Source organism: Pezoporus wallicus, unplaced genomic scaffold, assembly GCF_028554395.1.
Source record: "Pezoporus wallicus isolate ANWC-B61680 ecotype Strahan unplaced genomic scaffold, APGP_CSIRO_Pwel_v1 contig_5524, whole genome shotgun sequence".
Lineage (NCBI taxonomy): Eukaryota > Metazoa > Chordata > Aves > Psittaciformes > Psittacidae > Pezoporus > Pezoporus wallicus.
In genome coordinates, this window is record NW_026636622.1 from 2199049 (window position 1) to 2223808 (window position 24760).

The 24760-nt window shown below is 39.2% G+C and overlaps 1 protein-coding gene across 8 annotated transcripts; it reads left to right on the forward strand.

Annotated features, from left to right (window-relative positions):
- The first annotated feature begins 1474 nt into the window (after positions 1-1474).
- ZFAND4 (zinc finger AN1-type containing 4) lies at positions 1475-24288 on the forward strand. Of its 8 annotated transcripts, none has more exons than XM_057401078.1 (10): positions 1475-1573; positions 2347-2649; positions 11008-11083; positions 11174-11241; positions 11799-11985; positions 15150-15297; positions 16235-17416; positions 18050-18104; positions 20768-20885; positions 23383-24288. In XM_057401078.1, the coding sequence occupies exons 2-10, from the start codon at positions 2466-2468 to the stop codon at positions 23516-23518; spliced, it is 2154 nt and encodes a 717-aa protein (XP_057257061.1). In that variant the 5' UTR covers positions 1475-1573; positions 2347-2465; the 3' UTR covers positions 23519-24288. The 8 variants fall into 8 exon arrangements, 7 of the variants coding, with proteins under 7 accessions (XP_057257061.1, XP_057257063.1, XP_057257064.1 ...); XM_057401080.1 differs by having other exon boundaries at positions 1482-1737; positions 20771-20885; XM_057401081.1 differs by having other exon boundaries at positions 1482-1737; positions 16235-17233.
- The last annotated feature ends 472 nt before the right edge of the window (positions 24289-24760 follow it).

Here is a 24760-nt window from a genome sequence, read left to right on the forward strand (position 1 = left end):
AAGGAGAAACACTGTGTCAAATCAAACACCTGATTTGAGTCATAGGTGGGCCTGGCAGTGATTCATGTTAAATGGGGGCTAAATTGGGAGTAGCAGATTGGAAAAGAATGTAGGAGCTATTTGCAAATGGGTATCTACAGTGAGAGCACTTGCACTTTATTTATAGGCATTACATCTGCTGCAAATGCCACATAACATGATTTGGACTGCTGCTTTACTCCTTTCTCCTGTGCTTAGAAGGGCTTCAAAGACATACTGGGAGAAAGAGGAAAAAGATGGTGAATCCTTCTATTTCTTTTCTGCATCCTTCTTTCTTATTGGCCCTTTACATTAATAACTTCTATTAGCATTACAGAGAGTGCTCTTCATAAGCCAAGAACCCTGGAGGCCAAAAACTGTTGGAGTAGAAGGAAAAAAAAACAAACCTGCTGTAAAATGTTTCTTAAACTTTAATATGGAACCTCAGTAGAGAAAACTTCGTGATAGAAAGTTGCACTGTGACACAGATAAAAACTGGCACAGGGAGAGTCTCTTCCCCCTATTAAAATGGAGTGGTTCTCAATTAACTCCTTGTAACAGACTGTGAATCCTGATCTAAGTCCTTTGCTTTTGGGAGAGCTTGGTCTGAGTGGTGGCTTTTTAAACTGAGTTTTGGCTTGGTTTGTCTCTTTCCCAAGTTTGATAAACCATAACTGCATTTCCTAGGAAGGGCAGAGCTGGAGGTCCAGTCTTACAGTACCCAGGACCTGCCCAGGGACTTTGTCTGAGGGTTCTGTACCTGCTACTTGCATGCAGTAAAACACAGTATTTGTTCTGTTTGTTTTAACTGACTCTAGGTGTTTTGTTTCAGGCCCAGGGCAGGTCTTGCATTATTTAAAACCTAAGCCGAAAGTAAACTGCTTAATGTAATTAGCACATCCTAATAAGGTAAGCTTGTTTTGTCTAGTGTTTCACAGGAAGATTGATGGGCTGAGGGAAGAGCTGCGCCTGGAGACCAGCCTGACTGACTGACATTGAAGCAAGCGCAGAGTCGCGGGCTGACCTTGAGTAACGGTGCCCGAGGGCTGCGCTTACCTCCAGCCAGCCCTGGCTCAGGATAGGGGAAAGGCCTGCAGTGGCTGGGTGTCATCCCACTTGTGCTTCGACTGGGCCCAGTGCTGCGCTGGTAGGCGTTAGCGCTCCCTGGACGCCTCTCGGGTTCAGTTTGAGGTATAAACGCTGTTTTTGACCGTTCTCCTTGAGCAAATGTAGCGGTAGGTCCGGGACGAGGGGCTGACCCCCTTGGCCCTCGCTAGACTACGCGTCCCAAGAGCCACCGCGGCCTTCCGTCACGTGGCCGCAGTTGTTAGCGGCCGGGGAGTTGCATCCGGGTCCTTCTCCGCGCACGCTCTGCCTGCCCGCGTCCTAACGACCGCAACAGCGGGCGGCTCCTGGGTCCTAGTCCCTTACCCCACAGCTCCTCTGGCTGCATGAGTCCTGCCGGGGCTGCGGAGCTCCTGTGAGGCGCGGCGGGCGGCGCTGCACGAGGGGAGAGAAGCTGTGTCTCCCCCCCGAGCGGGCCCAGCGGCGGCAGGTGAGATGAGACCCCTCCCTCTCTCCTCCCATCGCGGACCGGCTCTGCAGCCCCCGGGCCCCCGGGAGTGCTGCTGCCTCGGGGTCCCTGCGACCCGAGGTGAGGGGCAGTGCGCTAGCCCCTCCCGCGTCCCCGCCGGTGGTAAGCGCGTCCATGGAGGGAAGGTGGGTGGATTCCTTTGGGGGTGGGCTGGGGCACGGCTGGCCCTTGCAGTGGGGCGCGCGTACTACCCGGGGTGTGAGGCCGCCCCGAGGCTCGGCGGCGGCGGCTGCGGGGGGTGGGAGGGAGGGTGGGCAGCTGCTCTCGCTCCTTTGTTTGCGGGTGCTCGGCTCTGCTGGCCTGAGTCCGGCCTGCCTCCCGGTGCATCGCTGGACTGGGCCGGGGGCAGCATGGAGCGGCCAAGGGGGAAAAGGTGCTCTGTTCTGTTGCCCTCCCCGAGCCCGGACGAGTCCCCGTATTTATGTTTTCCTGGAGTTTTTTCCCCAGGTCTGATCCTGTTGAGGGCTCAGCTCTTGTTGTTTTTGGGCGTTAATGTAGGTCGTTTGTGAAAACAGTAAAAATAAGAAAAGTAGGAGGTAGGACCTGGAATGCTGACTGAAACCAGAGTCCTAAACCTACAATATACTAATACCGCTTGTGGTAATCTGTTGTACAAGCTACACAGTAATTTACTGCTTCTTAATAGCTGTTCCATTGTTCATCAAGAATAAATTGAAATTCTCTTCAACAGCCACATGCAGATGTTGTTAGCGCTATGCTTGTTTGCTTTATAGGTGAAAAATCCTAGAAATGAACAGCGATGCACCACACCCGTCCTCAAAGCTGACTTGGCTGGAAGTGGAATGTAGTTTTCTGACAGATCTCCTTACAAGAAAATCGTAAATCCTTTGTAATGGCCAACAAGAAAAAGCCTTCTTTTTTCAACGAAGATAATATGGGACCGTTTCACTACAAGCTTCCTTTTTATGAAACTATGGAGCTCTTCATTGAAACACTTACAGGAACATGCTTTGAACTGCGAGTTTCCCCCTTTGAAACGGTTATTTCTGTGAAAGCTAAAATTCAAAGACTGGAAGGTACTGTTCTCTCATTTCAGTATAAACTTTATCACTTTAGAGAAAGTCTTGTTTTAAAAATTATAATTGCTATTCAGATTGGATTAATGACTTGTTCAGTATTATGTATATAAAGTAGGCACTTGGTTTACGGCTTGGGATTAATTGGAATTGAGGGGTTTTTCTGCTTTTTCCTTTTCCTGTCAGTTCACAGCTTGGACTTCGCTGGAATTGATATTTTTGCCCTCCTTTTGTTTTTGTGTTTTGTTTTGGTTTGGTTTATTTAATAAGGTAAATCTTTAGAAGTCTGTGTTAAATCATTAACTGTGATATTATATGGGATATAGCATTTTTGGTGTAGAAAATATTCTCTGGTATAACTTGTTAACTAGCAAGGGTGTAAACTTGAGTGTTGCAGTATGTCTATATTGCAGCTGTCAAGCACACTTTAAACGTAGGTGCTCTGGTTGTTGCTTCTTAGGTTAGCTAGTTTATGGTTTATGATACTGCAGTCACAAGAGCAGCTGTAGTGCAGGCAGATGCAAAGGTGGCTTGAAGTTAGAATTTTGTTTAGGTAAATGATCTTTTTCTGGTAAAAGTCTGGCTGAACAATGATTTGGCTGAACGTGATGAACTTGGCACATCTTGCAAAGTGAAAACCTCCTTTAAGTTATGAGTCCAGTCCTGGTGCTAATGGAGGAGAAAAGATGTAGCTTAGTCCTCTCTCACCTCTTTCCCTCTACAGTGAGGATGATCCTGCATGAAAGAATGCTATTTAAAACACGAGTTTAAATACTTCAGCTACTTTGAATCACTGTATCCTTTTTCTCACTTTGGAGGAGTTAAAGAACTCTGTAGCTACACGAGCTGAGGGTACCAGAGTTGCTGATTTTTAAGAAAAGGGATCCTCTCTTTCCCCAGTATACCCGAACACTTTTTTCATTCTTCTGTCTGTGTGGAACCCACCCTCTGGGAGATGTAATGCGATGCTTTAGACTTGAATCTAAGGTACTGTTCTCCTCTTATGGAAATCTGTGCTAATGGATGGAAAAAAAACGTAGCTGACAAGTATTAAAACACGAAAGCATTCAACAATAGGGATGACTTTTTGCTAGTAAGGTCACATAGTAAAAGCTCCACCATGCAGATAACTAGAGTTTACATCATTGTAGCTCCATTAGCGCAGCTATGTAGATACGCTTTTGTTTCCTGTGGACAGGGCCATAATTAATCACAAGTCTGAGAACTTGTTGAGATGCTCCTGGAGGCTAGAGGTGAAACAAGAAAAGGAAAGGTATTTTCTTCGTGACTGAATATAGGCGTAGGAGAGATGCAAGCAGATACATGATGGAATGCTAAGAGTGAATTAAAAGGGAGCTTAGGCAGTAGAATATAGGAGAAGGAAGGCTATCTGGACAGTATAGATGAAGTAGGTGTTAAAGGATGCATGAAAAGACAGTAGGAGATGTGAGGAAGAGGAATTTTAATTTACTCTGAAATAGGAGATTGCCAATAGACATCCTGAATTATACCTATAGCTTATTGTAGGCTGGGTGTGCCTAGCTTACAAAAAGTATCCTAGTTTCTTATAAGAAGAACAGCTAAGTAATGAAATTGTAATATTACTTATTGAGAATTTTGTTCTCATGTTGTAGCTGATAGGATAAGGTAGTATCTTAGGTGCCTGTTATATGGACTTTAGTAAGTAAATTTCATTAAAATATGGAAGATAAGACTTCACTGGTGTTTACCATTGAACTGTTATTAGAAGTCAGTTGAAATTCCTTGGTACTCCAGAACACAGTTTAAAATACCTGCAGTGTCCTGATTAATATGATTTATTTGAGGCAGAGTGAAGACAGATCGATCAACTGTGCGTGGAGGGGACAGATACACAGTGACAAATTAATTTTATGTTGCATTTGGGGTTGATACTGCATGTAAAAAATAATGAACCACTTCTAATTGATGGAGTTCCTGTTACAGTGCACAAGTGCAAGCAATGAATCACCCAGCTAAAGCAAAAATCCTAAAGTAATTTTACTGTTGTGATTTAGTATGGGAAGTAAGAAGCTTACATTTGTTTCTTTTTCTGCTGCTGTTTTTAACTTTTTTTTTTTATTGTATAGTGTTAACTTTCATGGCGTGTGAACAAAGAGGTGCATTTAAGCTGCACTTCTGGCTAAAGAATGCTTCCTGCACTGCTGGGAGACTGTATAGGGTACCTAGTATATGTATTGTCTCTGTGGATTCATTTGAGTGTAAGGATAATAGTATATAAGCATATAAAAGGACAAGTTTGGGGAAAATTAAGACTTGGTATCTCCAAGAACGAAATCTAGAGTTGTCTCAGAAGTTAATAATTTTTTTCAAATGTCACCAATACATCTAGTTATAAAAGTCTAATAATAAAACTAAATCAAGAAAACTGATCTTTGTCAACAACTTGAAAATCAATAGCTGTAGACTGCACTATAGTAAGAAAGGATAATATGGATGGCATGTTAGGAATTTTGTATATTTGTCATTCTTGGTGCCTGTTTAATGATCTGATATGGGAAGGGCTTGTTTAGACAGCTGTAGTAGACATTGGTGCCTTTCTAAGGAAGAGCTCCATATCTCCAGCTTTCTGTTTCCAGTTGGTTTTAAGTTGGTAAAGAATATGGGTAAAAATTTATTAATGGGTTTTAAGGCATCTGAAATTTCAGTGCAACTCTAAACTCTACTTGTAAATTGAAGTTAAAGCAAATCTGACATGTGTTTCTATCTGGTCCAGGCATTTATCCTCAAATATGTTCCAGGCAAAGTAACCACTTGGTATTTAGATTTGTTACAATGTTGACTTTGGAGCCACTTAGAGTGAATTGTTCCTTGTCTTAGATTCACTGAGTGAGCTTTTTAAAAGGTACACTGAGAAGAAATAGCTTCCTTTGTCTCTGCTGGTGGCATAAAAGCTAGAATACATACAGCCAGCAGTACAGCATAGTGTGGGCAGCAGTGTTACCTGCTTCATTGGTTTCATTTGATTATTTGTATTTGAAAGCAGGATCATGTGTTGGATGGACGTGAATGAGCAGGACATGGATAAGGTGATACCTGAGTTTCAAGGTGACATGAAAGACTGAGCTTTAACACATGAATGGTACTTAAAAATAGCAGGACTTCAATGAAAGAGGAAATAGCTTTTTGCCTTTTTTTGCTGGAAGGTATCTTCTTGCTACCTTTATTGCGCAAGTCTTTGTAGCTGCTGGGCAAAGTTTAGTATTCCTTATTTGGAATATTATATTGAATTTTATAGAAAGAACATTCAGATAGTGTATTCCTGGAGTGGCTAATTCTTTCATCTGTTACAGAACCATAGATAATACCTGTAAATGTGTGTGTTCAGTAAGATAGGATCGAATCTCAAGGGGGGTAGCAGGGGTTGGGATTTGGTGATAGTGGTATTATTTTGTGGGAATTAATTTGCATTCTGCAGCTGGAGGGTTAAGGCCTTCATTTACATAGCTAGTTTTAAAATAAGAAGAAACAACTTGGTCATGATTTGTTCAGTGACTGCTTGCAACTGAGTTTTGTGATCTGCATATATGGAAACATCTACCTTTTTAGATGAAAACTTAGATGTTCTCTTGTTCTTGTATTATTGTAAAGGGGAAAAACAACTAGCTTTTAAAGTACATCTTAATTTGGAATGCTTGTGTTCAGCAGGGAACAACAGATGCAACAGTGTTTTTGTTTTATGTGTGTGTACTCTTAATTCATCATGACAGTTGATGCTTTGGTCTTTTTCCTGTCATTATTTTGCTGCTTATGTACAGCAGCTTCACCTGAAGCAAAGGAAGTGGATGAATATCAAACAGATTTCTTCTGGATGTTGTAATTTCTTTCTAAATTCTGTGAATTCAGAGTATGTATTATATTTATTACTACTAATGCTAGAGAAAATAGTTATGTTTCTGTCAGGATTGGAGTAAATGGATTGCATAAGGGTAACAAGTTTTCAAAAAACTTGCTTTTCTTCTGTCTACTACTTTTCCTCTGTGTCTCCTGTTTGCTTAGTTATTTGCCTGTTTACTGTGCTGATAAAGACTAGAAGAAGTTCATGAAGCTTCTTTAAGCTTATGCCTTGTCTGAGCTGGGAAAACATTCCTGCAAATGCAAGCTTGTGCCCAGATCAGATGGTTAGAGCAGCTTTTGGAAGGTCACATTTGCCAGGAAGTTGGGCCTGTATTCAGTTAATGGTGACTTGCTGTTAGTCTCCTCTGTCAATGCCTAGAATAAAGAATAGGTCAGCACTGATCACCATGTACACTAATGTAGCTTACTGTTGTGCAAATGAAAGATGGGAGGCTTAAGAGTTGCGAAAACAGTCTTGCTGCTGTAAGTTGTGAACCTTTGCACTTCTTCCTCCCACTCTCTTGTGGGGGGAAAATAAGACTTGTCACACCAGCCTCTCTGCAAGCAAGAACAAATAAGGAATTTTCCAGCAATTTGAACATTGGATCAAAGGTAAGTAAAATGTTTGAACTTTGGCTTCTAAATGTCTGTGGTGTTTTTAAACACAGTAACCTTCTATACACAACATCAAATCAAGTTTATTCTGAAATCTACAGGTTTGGTCATTTGTTTCTGGGTCCGACCTGACTACATCAGTTTCTCTGGTGAGCTGGCTTAGCATGCCAGAAAGAAGAGTAAAGGAGTGAAACTTAAGAATGTATCTGATAGGCTGATTCAGAGATAGGACAGAGTACTTACTTCTTTCCTCCCCCCATTTTAGTAGGTCAGATTGTCAGTGCATCTGCAGCCACTTCAGGAGACAGACTTGCATGAAGAGGAGTTTAAGGTAGCTCAAAGAATGACCATCAAAGGTATTAGCAAAGAATAGTTTTATAGTGAGTTAATAAAAGTACAACTTAACAAAATTTAATGGGAAGGTTCACTGTTACTTATTACATGGATGAAACATACAAAGGAAAATCTAGCTAAAGATGAATGGTACAGAGACTGAAGACAAGACGCAAAAGGGTAAGGGAGACTCCTGTTGAGTCACAAGCTTCAGAATAGACCCCCTTGCTCCCAAAGGAGCCTAGGTGTGGATGAGTCTAGTTTTAGTGTCAGACTTGGTCAGTACCTAAAGGGTTACAAGGGTTACAATTGTACCAATTCACCACAGAGGGAATTTTTACACAGCTTTCACCTACCAGTAGTTTGCATTTTTAAGGTGGATCTTATAAAGTAAGTCAATAGTATTTACTACACTTGTTATAGCAATCTGTTAAAAAATCTATAAAGCATATATAGTCTATATAAAACCTACACACACACACATACATGAAGACATATAAAGGCATAGCTTCTAAAAATTCCCCTTGAGTTGACTAAAACATTCCTAATGTCTCAGCATTTCTCAGGGGGTGGGGAGACTTCAGCTCAGGTCCTGTCTTTTGGTGATGGTCCTCCAGTTATCACAAACTTTAGAGTCTGGAAACTCTGAGGGGCATCGAACACAGAGGGAGATGCTGGTTGCAGCCTGCTGTGGTCCAGGAGTGCTCAAAGGGTCTCACTAGAGACCACTGTTTATAGGATTACAAGATGATTTTCTTTAGTCATTAGTAAATTTCCATCCTGACCAAAATCTGAGTTGGTAATTACTAGAAATTTCTCAAACCACCAGTAACATTGGTATTGTTCTATTCAGGCCACATCACAGGAAGGAGTGTTCCAAGGCTGTCAGGGGTTGACTGACTTTATCTCCACATTCCTTTCCTACTTTTGCCAGGGAACAGAAGTCCCTAATGTGATCAGTGCTTCCCCCCCTTAGCCATGCAAGAGTTCCTGGTATGGTCAAGGGACACTTCACTGTCCATCTCATTACACAAAGGCCAAGGCCTGATGGAAATTCCTGAGATACTGGAGCAGCCCAGGGGATGGGGGCAGACAGGTAAAGGGCAGGCAAATGCATCACCAGAAGCCTGCAGATTCTTCTGTAGTCACCTGTCTAGGCCAAGTGCATTTGAGCACTGAGATGTAGGTTATTACTCTACTTACCTCTCTTCTCGGAACTGATCTAGAGCAGGCTGGTGATACAGTCATGTGTTGCTTAGGGAGAGCGGATAGGGTCTTGCAGTTATTATTTTTGCCAGTTTTACATGCTGATCCCATGCATAAATCTTTTCTCCAGAAAGCCTTACTATGATCCAGAAAAGGGACAGCTGATCATATTTTCCTGCACCTGAACCTATAAAGCACATGGCATTTCCTCTGTGTGTATAGAATTCTTAGAAAGCAGCATAAAAGGGAATTAGTAATAAAGACTTCACTGTTTTTCATTAAAGCAGAGTAGTCTTTTCATCTGTTCATTTAATCGAAAATACATTGTCATTGTTAAACGAACAAAACCATGTTTCACTGTAGTACAGCCAGTTGCAAGCCAGTCTTTTTAACAAGTGCTCTCTTGATTTATCAAAGTAATTGAAAATTGCTCCTTGGAGGCTGCTGAAACCATAACAAATGCAGACAGTAATGACTGTTTGTAATCACAAGACTGCAAAACAACACAGAAAACAACTTCACTGTAGGCTTGCTGGCTGTTGCCAGCTCGTTCTTGTTTTGCTTACGCTGCAGGCTTGAATCATAACCGAAAACCAGTTACTAAATAGCTGGCACTGTAGTAGCACTTATGTTAGTCCACTATATGAACATATTCCTCTCATAAATGTCTTGTGGACTTCAGAGGATACAAGTTTCATGTTAAATGCTGTCCAACTGAAGTAAAGTTGCATTGGTTGTTCATAAAAGAGAAGATGATGTGAGCTGTGATGAGAAAATTGTCATCTTCTCTAAAACTTAAATAACAATGACAGTTCCTCCAAAATGCACTCCTTCTTCTGCAGAAGGATGTCCACATAACATGTCTCCTACTTGCCTGTTGAATCTGTTTGGACTTTCACCTTTTCTTCCTTGTTAGTGATGGGTGTTGGTAGCTTTGTGCCTTTCCTCCAGTTAGGAAGAGGCTACTTAACTGACCTTTTGCCACAGCTTGCTAAGTGCTCTTGCAAGCTTTGGGGAGCTGAGGTATGTTTGAAAACCACCTGGAAGAGTCTGATCTTTGTATTCTCTTGCCAGATGTATTTTGGGAAGTCCTACTGTATAGCATTGCTACTTGTATATCCTTTTGAATGCCTGAACATGCAGTAAATAAAAGTACACGATAAGGTTATTTTAATGTAACCTTTTGGAAAATATATTTATAGCTTTTGCTTCTTAGGCTGTGAGTAGTGCTTAGACCCTTTTGAAAAAGTAGTTCTGGCTTGTCTAGGCTTTGATTTTAATTACAGTTTGTCAGGAATGCACAGTGAGATCTTAATTACTTGGACTTCACTGGACAAATTGAATAACAGTACATCTTTTTGATGCTGAAGGGAAGAATTTTTTTTTCTGCGTGTGATCTGAGATGTCTCATCTTTTCCTATTGTATTCGCACCCAAATTTGGAAAGTGGTAGCATTCTAGTAAAAATGTGTGAACACCTTGGGTTGTAATGGCTTATGTGTATTTGTGTGTTACATATGTATCTAAATTAGTTGACTATGAAGAAACAAAGTTAATTGTTGTGTAGAATATGGATTTTTAATAAGGAAATACTCATAATACTTACTTCCCATTAACAAAAAATAGCCAGATCTGTCCCAGAACTTGAGTTGAAAAATAATAATACTGTATATGAGTAATAAAATGTTCTGATGGCCTGAAAGAACACCCACAGCAAAATAAAAGTGTTTGTAGTACAAAGTTTGACTACCTGCTGTGGTACTATAGTGTACATGTGAACCTTCTGTTTCCAAACCAAGCGATGATAAAAAAAACATTTAGAGTTGTCACCACTGTAGTACAGCTGCCTTAATGCAACCTTGTCTTGACTGTAATACAGAATATCAGTCTGTGATTAAATTATTCAGCAGTTCTATAATTAGAAGTTTTATCCTGTCAGTAGACATAAAGCTCTGAGGTGCAGACAACAGAAAAAAAAAACTCACCCAAAGACTGTAAAAGAAGTAGTATTCAATAAGCCTGAAGCGGTTGCATACTTTTACAGACCCCTTGTTGAGCCAAAAGATTGAACTCAGTGTGAACACAAGCCTGCTGATGATCTTAACTTTGACTTTCAAAGAACAGCAGCTATTGTTCTTAATAGCTGTTTGGAAGGTTGGATATCATGACTAAAGGCTGCTCATGCACCTGTTCTTGTCCTGCTTCCTCTTGTCTTTCCCCTGTAAGTCACTTTCTCACCTCTCTTTCATTACCTCATGTTCTTAATTCTTCAAAAAGCAGAACTCCCATTAAGCTTGAATTTTAATAATCTTTTGTTTGTTTTGTTTAGGTATTCCTGTCTCTCAGCAGCACTTAATTTGGAATAATACAGAACTGAGGGATGACTATTGTTTGAATGATTATAAGTAAGTATAGAATACATGACAATTAATGTTTCTAAATAATTATTGGCATAAGTAATCATGATGCTACAAAATTTTATTCGTTATTTTCAGCATTTCGGAAGGCTGCACTCTGAAATTAGTTCTGGCTATGCGAGGTGGACCTATTAACACTAGAAGAGGTGAGTGCTAGCCAAGTTCAAAATAGTTTCATGCAACACCTTGTAACCAGAAACAGCTTTTCTTAGCTAAGCATTCTAGATGAGCAGACTTCAGTTCCAAATCATTTGGAAAGTACTTAACAAAATAGAGTCTTTTTTGGTGGAGTTTTTTTTTTCATCTTTAACATACCAAGTGCACCATCCTTTTCATTTTGTTTGCCCTTAGTTTAACAAGTATGTTTATATGTATAGAATCATTAAGTTTTAAAATCAGCAATTCTTTACCTGCAGAAAAAATATACTGTAATGTAATTATACATATACTTTTTAAAATCTTGATTATTAAGAATCAGGCATTGGTTTAGTCCAGTGATAAACCTGTGTATCATCTATACAGAAATGAAAATGGAGAAATCCCCTTGATAATTTTCACATGGGAAAAAAAACCTCAGCGTATCTTCTAAATTGGGAATTCCCATTGTAAACTGAGCTGAGCTCTCAAAGGTGATCAAAACAATAATAATAATAATAATCTGGTTTTACTCTGGGATGGTTTTTTTTTTCCCTTCTCTTGATAGTTTCTGTGGAAGACCCTATCAGGGAAATGGCTGAATACATGGATCCCACTAGAGATGAGATCTGGGAGAAAGGGGCATCCAACAAACAAGTTACCTTCTTAGTATATCGAGAAGGAGATCAGTTGAATTTCTTCCGTGTGGTAGACCGGGGAGATGGCACTTTAACACCATTATCTGAGTCTTTGGGGTAAAGTTGGTTTTAATCTCTATATTATTTTTCAAAAGCGGGATGCTGTATAATTTTTAGCTCTGTTTGTTGACTTTATCAAAAAAGTATCTGAAATACTGCAAGAAATGTGTCTTAAAATGCTGTAACTGGAAAGCCTAGCAACACAGTAGTACCTTGTGGTCAGCAGCCATGCTGACAGTGATCTATCACCGTGTGTGTCAATAGAGTGAGATAAAGCTGACCTTGTGCTTATGGTAATTCTCAGCATTCCAGCCCTTTCTTAAAGGGAACAATTCACAGGAGAGTCAATTCAGCAATAAATGCCTTTTTCTTCCATCTTAAGGCATTTGTTTAGTTTATAAACATTCTTCTGTTCACAGTGGAAACTTTCTCATATGGATGTGACTTCACCAAATGATTAGTTAGGAAGACAGTAGCTTGGCAGTGAAAAATCCTGAGAGGGTTTGTCTGAAGTTTTGGAGAAACTGGGGGTGCGTTGGTGGGTTTTTTGTTTTGCTGGTGTTTACTTCGTTAATGTTCTGAAATAATATTATTATATAAAAAATAATAAGAGGAGGAAATACACAAATATTTTAGATTTGTGATCATCTTTCAAGTCTTGCACTCATTTTCAGTAAATAGCCACTTCCTATGTTGTGTGTATATTTGAAATAGGTAAAAGCCACCATCATCAACAAGAACTGAGGACCTTGCTGCTGCACTGGGCTAAATAAACTTCTGAAAAGAGGAGCAGACAGGTGTAATTCCTGTACTCACTGATACTCTGCCTACTGCCAAATTGTTCCCTTTTACCTTTAACTGCAAATGAACATCCAAAGAGCTAGAACTGTGGATGCTATACTGTGACTTGATGCAAGGAATTCTCAGAAGGAGTTTGAACTTTGATTTTTTTTTTTTATTATTTTATTTTTTTTTCCTTGTATAATGGACACTCTGGTATCTGCCTACATGTTCAAATTCTTGTGTGTGAGAGGTGGTTTTGTTTTTCCTCTTTCCCCAGCCTCCATTTAAAACTACCATGGACAATTGTTTGAAACTCTTAGTAGTTTTCAACTAGATAATCCTAGTGTATAAATTAAATAGTAATTTACTATTTACTTGAGATTGGATAAAGGTAGCAAACCAGAGGAATAAACCACATTCTTTAGCTCTTATAAGGCATCTTGGTAAGCTTTTCACAGCACAAGAGCATGTATAAAAGTCAGATACGTTATGCTTAAGAAATGTGTTGTCACTGGTTAAATTATCCAGTTAGGTTAGAAGCCAACTGAGTTGAAAACATTCAGCTTCAGTTGTTCAGTGCTTTCTGTGGGTGTTCATTTATTAGCTTTTCTACTAAGGTAGACACTGATTGGGTGGGGGAGAAATTCTGTTGTTTGGTTTTTTTTTTTTAATTTTTTATGGCTGGGCAGACTATGTGAGAAATGGAAACAGTAACAGAGGAGAGAATGGAAGCACATCAGACCTTTTCGTCTTCTCTTTATAGAGGAAGGCTGTGAATCACTCTGAATAGTAGCACTTTACACACTGACAGTAAAATATGTTTATATGTGTGCATATACTGGTGACTGAGAGTTTTGAGACACTTATTTATCAGCTTTTCTCATATAGCTTATGTGTGGAGCAGAACTTAATGGCTGCAATTTAGAAATGAGACACTGGTTTGGGTTTTGTTTTATAGTTCTCCAGATCATTTCATTTTGTCTGTGGTTAAGGGTTCAAAATTGACAAGGTGTAAATACAATGATTATTGTCTCTGGATTAAAAGAAAACTGTTGAAGTTGTGGTAGGGGACTGGCAAGCAGTGATGTCGAAAGGTTTCAGCAAGCTACTGATCATTTTTGAGGCATATATTTACAAGCAAGATCTCAGAAATGTTGACACCTATCGATAAAGTAGATTTGAAGTATACTCATTGGAAAATGGGCTAAAAGTATGATCAAGAGCAAAGCTTCATGTCCATCTTTATAGTTTTAGAATCAAAGCAAAAAAATCCTTCCGTTACTCTTCAGGGCTTTTTTTTTTTTATTGTATGTGTTTTTTGGGGGGTTGCTATTTAGCCAGCAAATGCAAGAAAAAGGATAACAATTCTTTTTGCATTAAAACAAAACAAACAAACAAAAACCCACTCCCAAAAAACAACCAATAAAGCAAAAAACCAGCCAAACGTGTGCAATGCATCACTTTTCTCTCTATCCTTACCTTGAACAAAAAGAGGTTCCAAGAATTGTTTTCAAGTTGGTGACTTAAGTCTTTGCAAAAATTAAAATTCTGACATGATTTTTTAGTGTTGAGTCTTTTACCAAGCTTGCTGTCCCCATATGGAGCTATTCAGTTTTTGATAAGAAATGACTGGACTAATCCACTAACTCCTGCTTTGAATTTGCTGCCATCTTGCTCTTAAGTATCTGTCTCCTGAAGTTGTGCTGCCTTTAGAATTTTGCTACGTGAATCAGGTAAGATGACAGCTCTAATTAGTGGAGAAAAAAAAAAGTTGGGTAGGTTTGGGGTTTTTTTTTGGTGGTGTTTTGTCTTTTTGGGGTGTTTTTTTTTTTTGTTTGCTTGTTTTGGTTTGTTTCTTACTCCTCCCCCCCCCCCCCCCCCCCAAGTATGAGACTTTGGAAACCTAAACTGATCTTTTTTTTTTTTTTTATTTTTTTTATTTTGAAAAGCAGAAGTAGAATATCACATCCACATGGGTGACCCCTCCATTTCCACTTATGGTGAGAACACCCCTCAGGATGGATAGAAATTTGGACTTTGCTTCCATGCCAGTGTCTGGTTAATTGGAAAACTGATCAGCTTATTGTCTGAGTCACACAGTTAACAGCTTTGGCCATACCTTCAGGAGACATTTGTGGAACTGGATATCCCTTCTGTGGGGAAAAATATATAGTGAGTGTGAACCAACTGTATATGGTATAACAACTTCCTGGAAGCGTGGCTATGTTCTGATTTCAGCATCATCACTTTGTGTGAGCATCTTACAAGGAATGCTTATATGCCAAACTAAATAGATTTGAAATGTCTTTGCAAACAGCTTTACATAATGCTTTGTCAACAGATCAACTGCAGATATGACTCTAGTTGTGAGAATACTACTTCACTGAAAACATAATTATGTGATGAGAGGATGAACACAAACTTTATTTTATTTTCAGCGGTGGTTCAATTTATAACTTATATGCGGATGATGAAGATGAGACAGAGGCATCACCTTCTGGCCAACAGATTATTGAGAATTCAATTACTATGAATAAAATGAAACTGCTGAAGGCAAAGATGGAAAACATGAATCTGAGTAAAAAGGTGAAGTTGTGATTTAAATTTTCTTACTGTAAAATGGCTTGCACTTTCCTGGTGCTGGTTTTCTAAAAAGCAGATCAGATATTTTGCTGTCTTGGGAAGTGAAGGATCAAGGGTAGATGATTCTTTACCTGTTGTTTAAGTAAATGCTGTTGTAGAAATGTTGTGCTGTGCAGCATTGGTCTTACTTGGATCTACCTGTCCTCATTCAAACAATTCACAACAATTCACTACAATTCACTACTGGTCCTGATTTATATGTGTTGGGTGGGTTTTCCTGTGGTTATATGGGATTTTTGGGATGGTGTTTTTTTGTGTCTGTGTGTTTTTGTGTTGTTTTTTTTTGTTTGTTTTTTTGGTTGGTTGATGTTTTGGTTTGGGTGTTTTGTTTTTTTTTTTCCTTATTTGCTTTTTTTTCTTCCAGTACTTTAATGTTGTTTTGCAGTAGTTCTGTGGTAAAAATCAGTGTTTCTCTTAAATGAAGCTTCATTAAAAATGCTGTAACAGAAAAGCCTATAAAGTTAAACAGGAGAATGAGATTACCTAGAAGATAAAGCATTACATTGGTGTTCATGTCTCTCTAGGTTAACTAGATCTAAAATGAAGAGGATTTCTTTCATTGTTCGTTTTGTTTGAGACCCTAAGCTCTGCTGGGTAACTTTGGCGTTATGGCTTCCCTTTCTATTCTGTTGTTGTGTGGTCGCCTATATCTGATTTTTTTTTAATCAGAAGAAGACTTTTCTGATTGTAATATTTTGATTTTTGTTACTCAGATGTTGGGGTGTGGTTTTGATGACTAGCAACAGATAACAGAGTACAAAGAATGATTTAGTCTTTTCTGGCCTTACACTGTCTGAATTCCTGGCAATGTGATCTTTAAATGCAACCATAATTCAAATACTAATTGTTGTATATGGTTTTTGTTTTATTTATTTAATAGCCTAAGAAAACTGTCAAGGTGAAATCTCGTCCTCCAGTGGCTCCTCGACCATCTAGTGGCTCAGTGGCTGCTGCTCGTCACCGTTTTTTAAGAGTGCTCCCCCATATTGGACAGTCCTGCCTACCTCCTCCTGGGAATTCATATCACTCAGAGTCTTCCCAAAATGCACTTTCAGCATTGGCTACTTTGGCCACTGCTGGTAGAACGATGCCATCCGCAGCTAATGACTTTCTTAAGGAAGATGACACCTGGCAGAGCGACTCATGGTCACAGCCACTTAGTAGCATCAGGTTACCACCAAAAATATCTCGTGTTGAACTAGAAAATGCAAAGCTACCTACTAATAGTATTTTGACCCCTGTTTCATCTCCGTGTGAAAATTCGGAAAAAGCATCTGAAAACGTGACCTCAGCAAGTGAAGAGGATGCTGTTTTGTTTCCGAATCTCACAAATATAGAACTATATGAAACAGAAGAAAAACTTCTACCTGAAACAGATACTTTTGCTTTGTTAACAGAAGAAAGCACCACTGAACAGTGTAGTGAGATATATGACATAGGAAAGGTGAACCAAGAACTTGAACTGCCTGATGGAGATGAAGAATCTAAGGTTGTAGAGCAGCATAGAAAACCTATTAGCAAAGTGCTGAGCACTACAGCAGTGGGGTCTGGTCTTCTCCATACTCATGAATTAAGTCCTCAAAAAAATCTGCTTTTGTCACCTCTTCGGTATTCAGCACAAATGGCACGTCACAGTTCTCTGAAACCGCAAGCACAACCCAAATGCTTTGAGGCTGGTAACTTGAGATCTACAGCCTCCCCAAACATGCTTCGATCATTGGAAGTCCGCAGTTTAGCAGACTCCTCTTTTTCTAGGACTGCTAGATTTTGTAGCATGAAAGTAGAGTCACTTGGCAAAAGACCTGACGTAGTTTCTAAAGCAGAGGCTAGGGACATCACAGATGTGGCTGACAAGGCATCCAGAGAAGCTGTGAATTCTGTAACTAACTTAGGATTTCTGGCTTCACTGGCTCGAAGCACAAACAGGGAAAGTATACAGAGTTCCTGTGGGACAGGCAGGTTTTGGACTTCTGGTATTGCATTACCTGCAAACCTGCAGCATTGTCAGGAAGAAAGCTTTAGGAAAGCTACTTCTCCAAATGAAGCTGCTGAATATATTCTAGTGAGTACTTAAGCTTCCAAAGAATTTGAAGCTTTTCTGTCTTTTCTGGTACTGGTGTTACGAAAACTCTACTTTTAGTGCATGTGTCTGTATCTTTTCAGGGAAGGAAGATGGGAAGGGGGAGGTGTACTTAAATCTCTGATAGATCTTAAACTGTTTTCTGAATTCCTGCTGGTATTCTAACTGCCTGTTTATCTGAACAGGTCCTAGAAGTAATTTTTCATAAATACTGAAGTGGTTGTTCAGTTCACAACTAAAATCATTAGTTACCATAATGATAGAATTATGAGTGTCTGTGTTTGAAGTGTCATCTGACATCTCCTGCTGCTTGCTAATTGTCATTTATGCCAAAGTTTGCACTGTGACTGGCACTGTACATGCCTACCTTCAGATCTCTAATGTACTTTCTTGTTTTAGTGTGTTGTGAAGTATGGGAAGACTATTAAATAGACATTTTAAGTAAGGCTTTATACTGCAGAATTCTAATTTTGTGTGCAGAAGTAATTTTGGACTCTTTGTAGGTATGTCGATTGATGAAACATTGATTTCAGATAAGCTGATACCAGACTACCTAACTTCTCATTTCATTTCCATCTGCTAGTAATTCCCTTGTGGAAATTTTTTTCTTTTTAGTCTGCGCATGGGCTTGGAATGAATGGAAGTATTGCAGCTGTAGGGAGAAGAGTAGGTAAGTAGTGTGACTTACATAATAATTGAAGATGACTCTTTAATCTTTTCTGATATGTCGCATATATAGAGGACAAGAGTAGTTTATCTTCATATGGTATATGTCTTTCCAAGTTTTTGCTGTATTGTCATGGTATAACTTCTAGTATTCTAAGCGACTCTTTAACACACAGATGTCATCCAGATCTTAGGTAGACATAACTGTAACTCTTACCTAGCTTTTTTTAATACTTGGTGAATCCTGCATGTCATCTGTAGACATAAATACGATTTCTGCTCTGAAGTTTTCAAAAGGTCAGTGCTGTGAATACTTCCGAGTGTGCTAAAGTCAGAGGCAAATTTATCACTGGTGTTGTCTTAAGGGTTACAGCCTGAGCCAAGAAGGATTTGGCAAAAGGAATGTGGGGAGGAAGCAATAAGAGCATGGATGCTGAAGATTACTGTGCAGATTTTTCTGTATTTTTTTTTTTGTGGTGGGCATCATTCTTTCTACCCTAGTCTTGGTAACTGTGGATTGCTTAATGCCTGATGTGTGCTGAAAATGGATATGTTGTGCCTAAATATGAATTTCAAGATCAGATACAGAGAATGAGCTAGAAGATAGATCTTCAGATAGGAGCTGCAACAGGCAAAACGATGTACTTGTAATGACGTGGGAGCAAAAGTTGCTAAAATAGTGAATTGTGCCTTCATTTCACAACTAGGGTTGCAGCTTTGAATTGGCAGTCAATTAATTAACAGGTCTGTCCTTACCTACTGCATGGTAACAGAGATGGTGCTCTTGTGAGACCTCAGTTGGAGTACTGTATACAGTTCTGGTGTCTTCAACATAAAAAGGACATGGAACTGTTGGAACAAGTACAGAGGAGGGCCATGAGGATGATCAGGGGACTGGAGCACCTCCCATATGAAGATAGGCTGAGAAAGTTGGGGCTGTTCAGCCTGGAGAAGAGAAGGCTGCATGGAGACCTCATAGCAGCCTTCCAGTATCTGAAGGGGGGCTATAGGGATGCTGGGAATGAACTCTTCATTAGGGACTGTAGTGACAGGTCAAGGGGTAATGGGTTAAAACTTGAACAGGGGAAGTTTAGATTGGATATAAGGAGGAAGTTCTTTACTGTCAGGGTGGTGAGGCACTGGAATGGGTTGCCCAGGGAAGCTGTGAATGCTGCATCCCTGGCAGTGTTCAAGGCGGGGTTGGCCAGAGCCTTGGGCAACATGGTTTAGTGTGAGGTGTCCCTGCCCATGGCAGGGGGGTTGGAACTTGATGATCTAAAGGTCCTTTCCAACCCTAACTATTCTATGATTCTAATAACCACATCTGCATGATGGTGAAGCCTGCTATCACCTGTGTCATCTTGGATAGGACTCTGAAGATACTTTTCTGATGTATCTTACATCAGAAAAAAGTGTATTTTCCAAAAGGTTCCAGACGTGAAAAAGCCAAAGTTGGTGTCATAATATCATACAGGCTCTTTAGAGAGAACTGGCCAGTAATGATAAGTTGTATAACTGGCCAAAGGACAGATACAGTTTACATGTAATTGCTGTAGGCATCATAAATGTGAGGGTGGGTACATTCCTTTTTCTGTTCAAGTATGGTTCATGGCAGGGGGCTGTCTTCAAGCTCTGTCTTTCTCACAAACTGGGCTAACTGATGCTTCTGAAATAGTATGCTTTTAAGATGGTGAAATTGATAGTATGGGCAAACATTGCCTGGAAGTTCCTGTGCTAGATATCTGTGAGATAGTACCAGTTGATAGTGATGACTGCAATGTGTAGTGACTGCCTGGCAGTACTATTGAATGTAGCCTGCTGTGTCTCAGCTGAGAATTGACTGTTGAGGTTGAAGGTATGCTGGACAAAAAAAAATATGTTTGAACTCATAAAGGCCAGTTTTTGTGAGCATCCTGACAATATAGTGGTAGAATCACTGAAAGAATGTTTGAGAGGATGCATTGCTCACCTTCACTGTCCTAGCATACAGTAAATAGGCAAAAGCAATTTGTGGACAGAGTTTACTTCTACCAAGGGGAGGAAAATGCCTTTTCTTTACATGCTCTTCAGTTGCTAAAGCAACAGATAAGAATTACAGGTCAAAAAGTCAAATTAAATTGTGAAGTACAGAAATTTTACAAACATCTGCAAAATGCTTTATGCAATCATATAATTAAATAGAGGCCTGTAGTCTAATAATTTACTTTTCTTGCAATTATGGAGTATCAGCAAGATTTTCAAAAGTTGCAATATTTATTTGACAAACCTGAGCTATTAGCTACTGAATATGCTAGATGCTAGGTACTTCAATGCCCAATTGTATGGTGCTTTCCAAATCACATCATGTGTTTTCATTTTACATTTGGGAAGACCATTAGAAGATGTATTTCTTGATTTCTTCTGGAACTTAATGTGAACTTTTAACAGGTGTTAAGAGTAGTGTATTCGATTCCTGCATTGTGTTAACCTCATCCAGAGATGTTCAAAGGCTTGAGATGTCTTTTCTCTTTTAGCTTCTGTGTTTTTTCCTCTCTGTTTAGGCTTTGGGGTTCCCACCTGAGGTTCCTAAGTAATGCAAAATTAATCTGGATTTCAAAAGATTTGACTAGTTTGTGATCAGGAATAAGTAAAAATAAAATGTCTTTGCTGTGTTTCTACCTCTGAAAGCAGGTGAAGCAACCCATCTTCCACCTGTGAATGGCTCAATTCAAGTGAAAAAGAAAATTACAAAGCATTGCTTTCTTTGTGGCAAGAAAACTGGATTGGCAACCACCTATGAGTGCAGGTAGGCTGAGAGTATAATCAGCTCTTGTTTAAAATTGATAGCTGGATTAACCAAAAGGTTTCCTGCACTGCATGGTTTTCCTTAAGCATAGCAATTCAAAAGTTAACCTTTCAGAAAGCTGCAGTTCTTGGTTCAGCAAAACTTTAGGAACTAAAATTCAGGGATGTTGTACGTATTCTGCTGCTGAGGTATATGTTCCTCCAGGAAAATCAAGGAATGGAAATTATTAGGGTGCAAGGTATCGGGAAATAAAGAACATGATTACAAAAAAAAGAACAATGACATTTGTACTGGTGTGGAGAGAACTTGCTACAGATTTCTGTTCTGCAGTTTCTCAACCATATCATTATAATATTATAATTTGTTATTGTTAACAGCAATTTGAGGAATATGGACTTTGTTGCAATTTTGCAGAAAAACTCCCTCAGATTTGGCCCTATTACAACACATCTGCACAGTTTGTGAATTTATATGAATTCATATTAGACAGCTTTTTAATTTTGCATGTGTTGTGTTTCTTGTGAGACTTCAGTCACCTTTGAGCATCTAGAGCATCTCAAAAGCAGAACGCCAGAGTGCTGGTCTCCCAAATCATGATTTGCAGACAATACAATGAGACCTGGCGCTTGGGGGTGATGACTGGAAACTTAAACAACAAAAAAACAACAAACCCTGAACACTTTCTCTTTGATCTTGGTTCTTAAAAGTATTATTTCCCACAAGATACTCTTTTTTCAGTATCAATTCCAATAATCTAGTCAAAGTTGAGAACTGCTGCACTGTGGGGGTGGCATTTGAAGCTGATCTTGGTTCATGCCAATCAAAAGCAAAATGAGCAAGACTTCTGCCAGTGGGGAATTGTGTTGGAGAGATTCAGGGTGAGGAACTGCCTCCTTACTGACTCTTCAGTCTTTGATTTTGAAACAGGTTTGGACACTGCACATTTTCCTACTGAGCACATAGCTGCAAGCTCTTCCAGAAGTAACTAAGCAGCTTGCTTTAAGGTTAAAAATGAAGACTAAAAAAGGGGGTAAATTGCACATCTCCAAGAATAGCATTTGTTCTAGCTTCAAAAGAAGCAACCATATGACCTTTTATTAGCATGGAACATGAACCAAATACAGTTGTATGAGAGAACTGGTGATTACAGGATCAAGAACCAAATAAAAGGAAATTTAATACCAGGCAGACAAAGCCTCAGTAACAGTTTTAGAGTTTATTATGAACCCAGATAGATAGATAAAGATTATAGTTTAATACCGAGACAGAAAGTTGCATAAGTAATGAAGACAGGCTGAGAGAGCTGGGGTTGTTGAGCCTGGAGAAGAGAAGGCTCTGGGGATACCTTATAGCAATCTTCCAGTACCTAGAGGAGGCCTACAAGAAAGCTAGTGAGGGGCTTTTCACAAGGGCATATAGTGATAGAACAAGGGGAATAGCTTTAAACTAAAAGAGGGAAGATTTAGACAAAATATTCCAAAGAAATTCTTTACTTGTGGGGTGGTTAAGGTGCTGGAATAGGTTGCCCAGTGAAGTTGTGGATGTGCCATCCCTGGAATTGTTCAAGACCAGGTTGGACAAGGCTTTGAGCCACCTTGTCTAGTGGCAGGTGTCCCTGCATCTGGCAGTGGGGTTGGAACTAGATGATGTTGAGGGTCCCTTCTGTCCCAAATCTTGTATGTTTCTAATGCCTAATACATTTCAAGAGAACTCTGTGAATGATGTAATTGCTTTCCTGTCAAGAAACAACTTTATCAAATAATCAGGCAAGTCTCCACTTGAAGCACTTGTCAAGATCAGTTACAACATCCAGAGTATGCTCTTCTCTTGTTAGAAGTCTTAGCTGCTGAGCTGTCAAGTTTGAAGAAAAAATCATAATCTTAATTCATTCACATTGCAACTGATACTGGGAAGATGCACCTTTATCCAATCATATAGGAAGTTGTGTTCCCCATAGTTATTCTGTCTGATGTTTTTACAGCTGACTAAATGTGTATTTCTTAATCTCAAATAAGTAATTTGAGTTTATGCCAGCAGAAGTTGTGTTGAACTAAACAACTTGTTTTGGTGATCTGAATGATGTGGTGTTTTTTAACTGAAATGCATTGTGGATTTCACCTGATGCCATTATTTTAGTTCTATGGTTTTGTCCTCTGAATTCTACCAACCAATGTTGTGTGAGGTCTTTAGAAAAGAAATAAAATAAATCAAAGCCCATCATTCTGAATTTGTAAGATTGTTCAATCCTTGATAGCTAATTCAAGGAGTACTGATCTTGCTTAACTTCCCATTTGAAGAGACTGTTGGGTCAAATTTGCAAAGGTGACAAAAATGTCATTTTGATTACCCCACCGGCTAATGTTATCAGTCAGGGATGACTAGAATCCAAGCAGCTTTGTCAAACAAACAAGACATGATTAAGCCAAAGGGCTTCTAGCATATCAGGGAGTTAAAAGCTTGTGAAAGCTTCTGACTTCTAATATTCTTGATCCTTCAGATGTGGAAACATCTTCTGTGCAACACACCGCTATGCAGAGACTCACACCTGCACCTACGACTATAAGAGTGCAGGGCGAAGGTATTTGCAGGAGACCAATCCCGTCGTTAGTGCACCAAAGCTTCCCAAAATATAACATGGTTGTGCTGCATGTGGCCATTCTGCCATTGAAGAATTGTATTACATTGAGAGAAGCACTTGCTTAAACTGCATAATTTTGCCATGCTCCATATTTAAAGATTTGCCAAGTAACAAAAGCACATGAGGATGCATCCTATCAAAGAATAATGTGAACACTACTGCAGTTAAAACTTTTCTTCTTTATTGTGAATGAAAAGTTAAAGATTAGTTTTTAAAAACTTACACTGTGTTACTGCACGTCTTGTGTTGTGTTTTATATTTGGAAAAGCTATTTCACTAGACAAGTCTTTAAAAGATGCACTTTACTAACTTTATTTACTGTATAACCAGACTTGAGGGGGTGTTGTAATGAGGGTGTCATGTAGTGTCTTCTATATTCTTGTGTTTTTTGTCCATTGCGTGGTATTTTCTAAGTTATTTCACTAGAAAGATCCTCCCTCCCTCCCCTTTCTTGAAATGGCCTATTTTGAGATTTTTAAGGGGGTAGTGTTTTCCGCCCCTCTGTTTCATTCAGATTGGTATTCATACACTGTGTATCCATTCTGAAAATTACATATCATGTTAAGCACATTTCTTGAAATAATACTGTTTATATGACAAGTTTGTTTTTAAATAGAAAATTCCCCCTTTGTTGCCATTAAATATAAGGAACAATTTATTTTAACTTCTTTTGTAATCCTAGATTTTTTTAAAGACTTCACAACTTGGTTTGTTAAGATGTTGAATGCTGTTACTGGAAGAAATTCTAATAAATATTAAATTTTATTCTGGTTTTTGCTCTTACAAATACGCAAAATAACTTTTCCTATCTTAAAGCATGCTCCTAAATTAAAAGTTGGGCTTTGTTATGGGGGCAGGGTGGATTTTATTGTTTTCTTTTTTAGAAGCACTGGCTCATACCTGTTCTTACTGAAGGCAATGGAAAAATTCCCACTGACTTCATTAGGAATAACATGACCAACAGTGTGTGCTTTAGACCTGAAGTCTTACAGATGTACTGGCAAAGGCAAAAATGGATGTTCAACAAATGGCATGTATTAACCTACAGCCTTTCTCCTGTAGAGGCAAATTCAATAATTTTGTGAGTTACACTAATTGAGTATACAGCTACTGCAGAAAGTGATGTTGGAGGAATATACCTACTGAAAGCCTTTCCTCTTTCATTCCCTTAATGTGTCTGAAATATTTTTGTAATCTTAAGTTACTTGAGATGTTCTAGTATAAACAGATTAATAAA

Coding starts and splice junctions, on each gene's coding strand:
- ZFAND4 (XM_057401078.1), top strand. CDS start 2,466: ATGGCCAACAAGAAAAAGCCTTCTTTTTTCAACGAAGATAATATGGGA. Junction 2,650..11,007: donor TAAAATTCAAAGACTGGAAG/GTACTGTTCTCT, acceptor TGTTTTGTTTAG/GTATTCCTGTCTCTCAGCAG. Junction 11,242..11,798: donor ACCTATTAACACTAGAAGAG/GTGAGTGCTAGC, acceptor TTCTCTTGATAG/TTTCTGTGGAAGACCCTATC.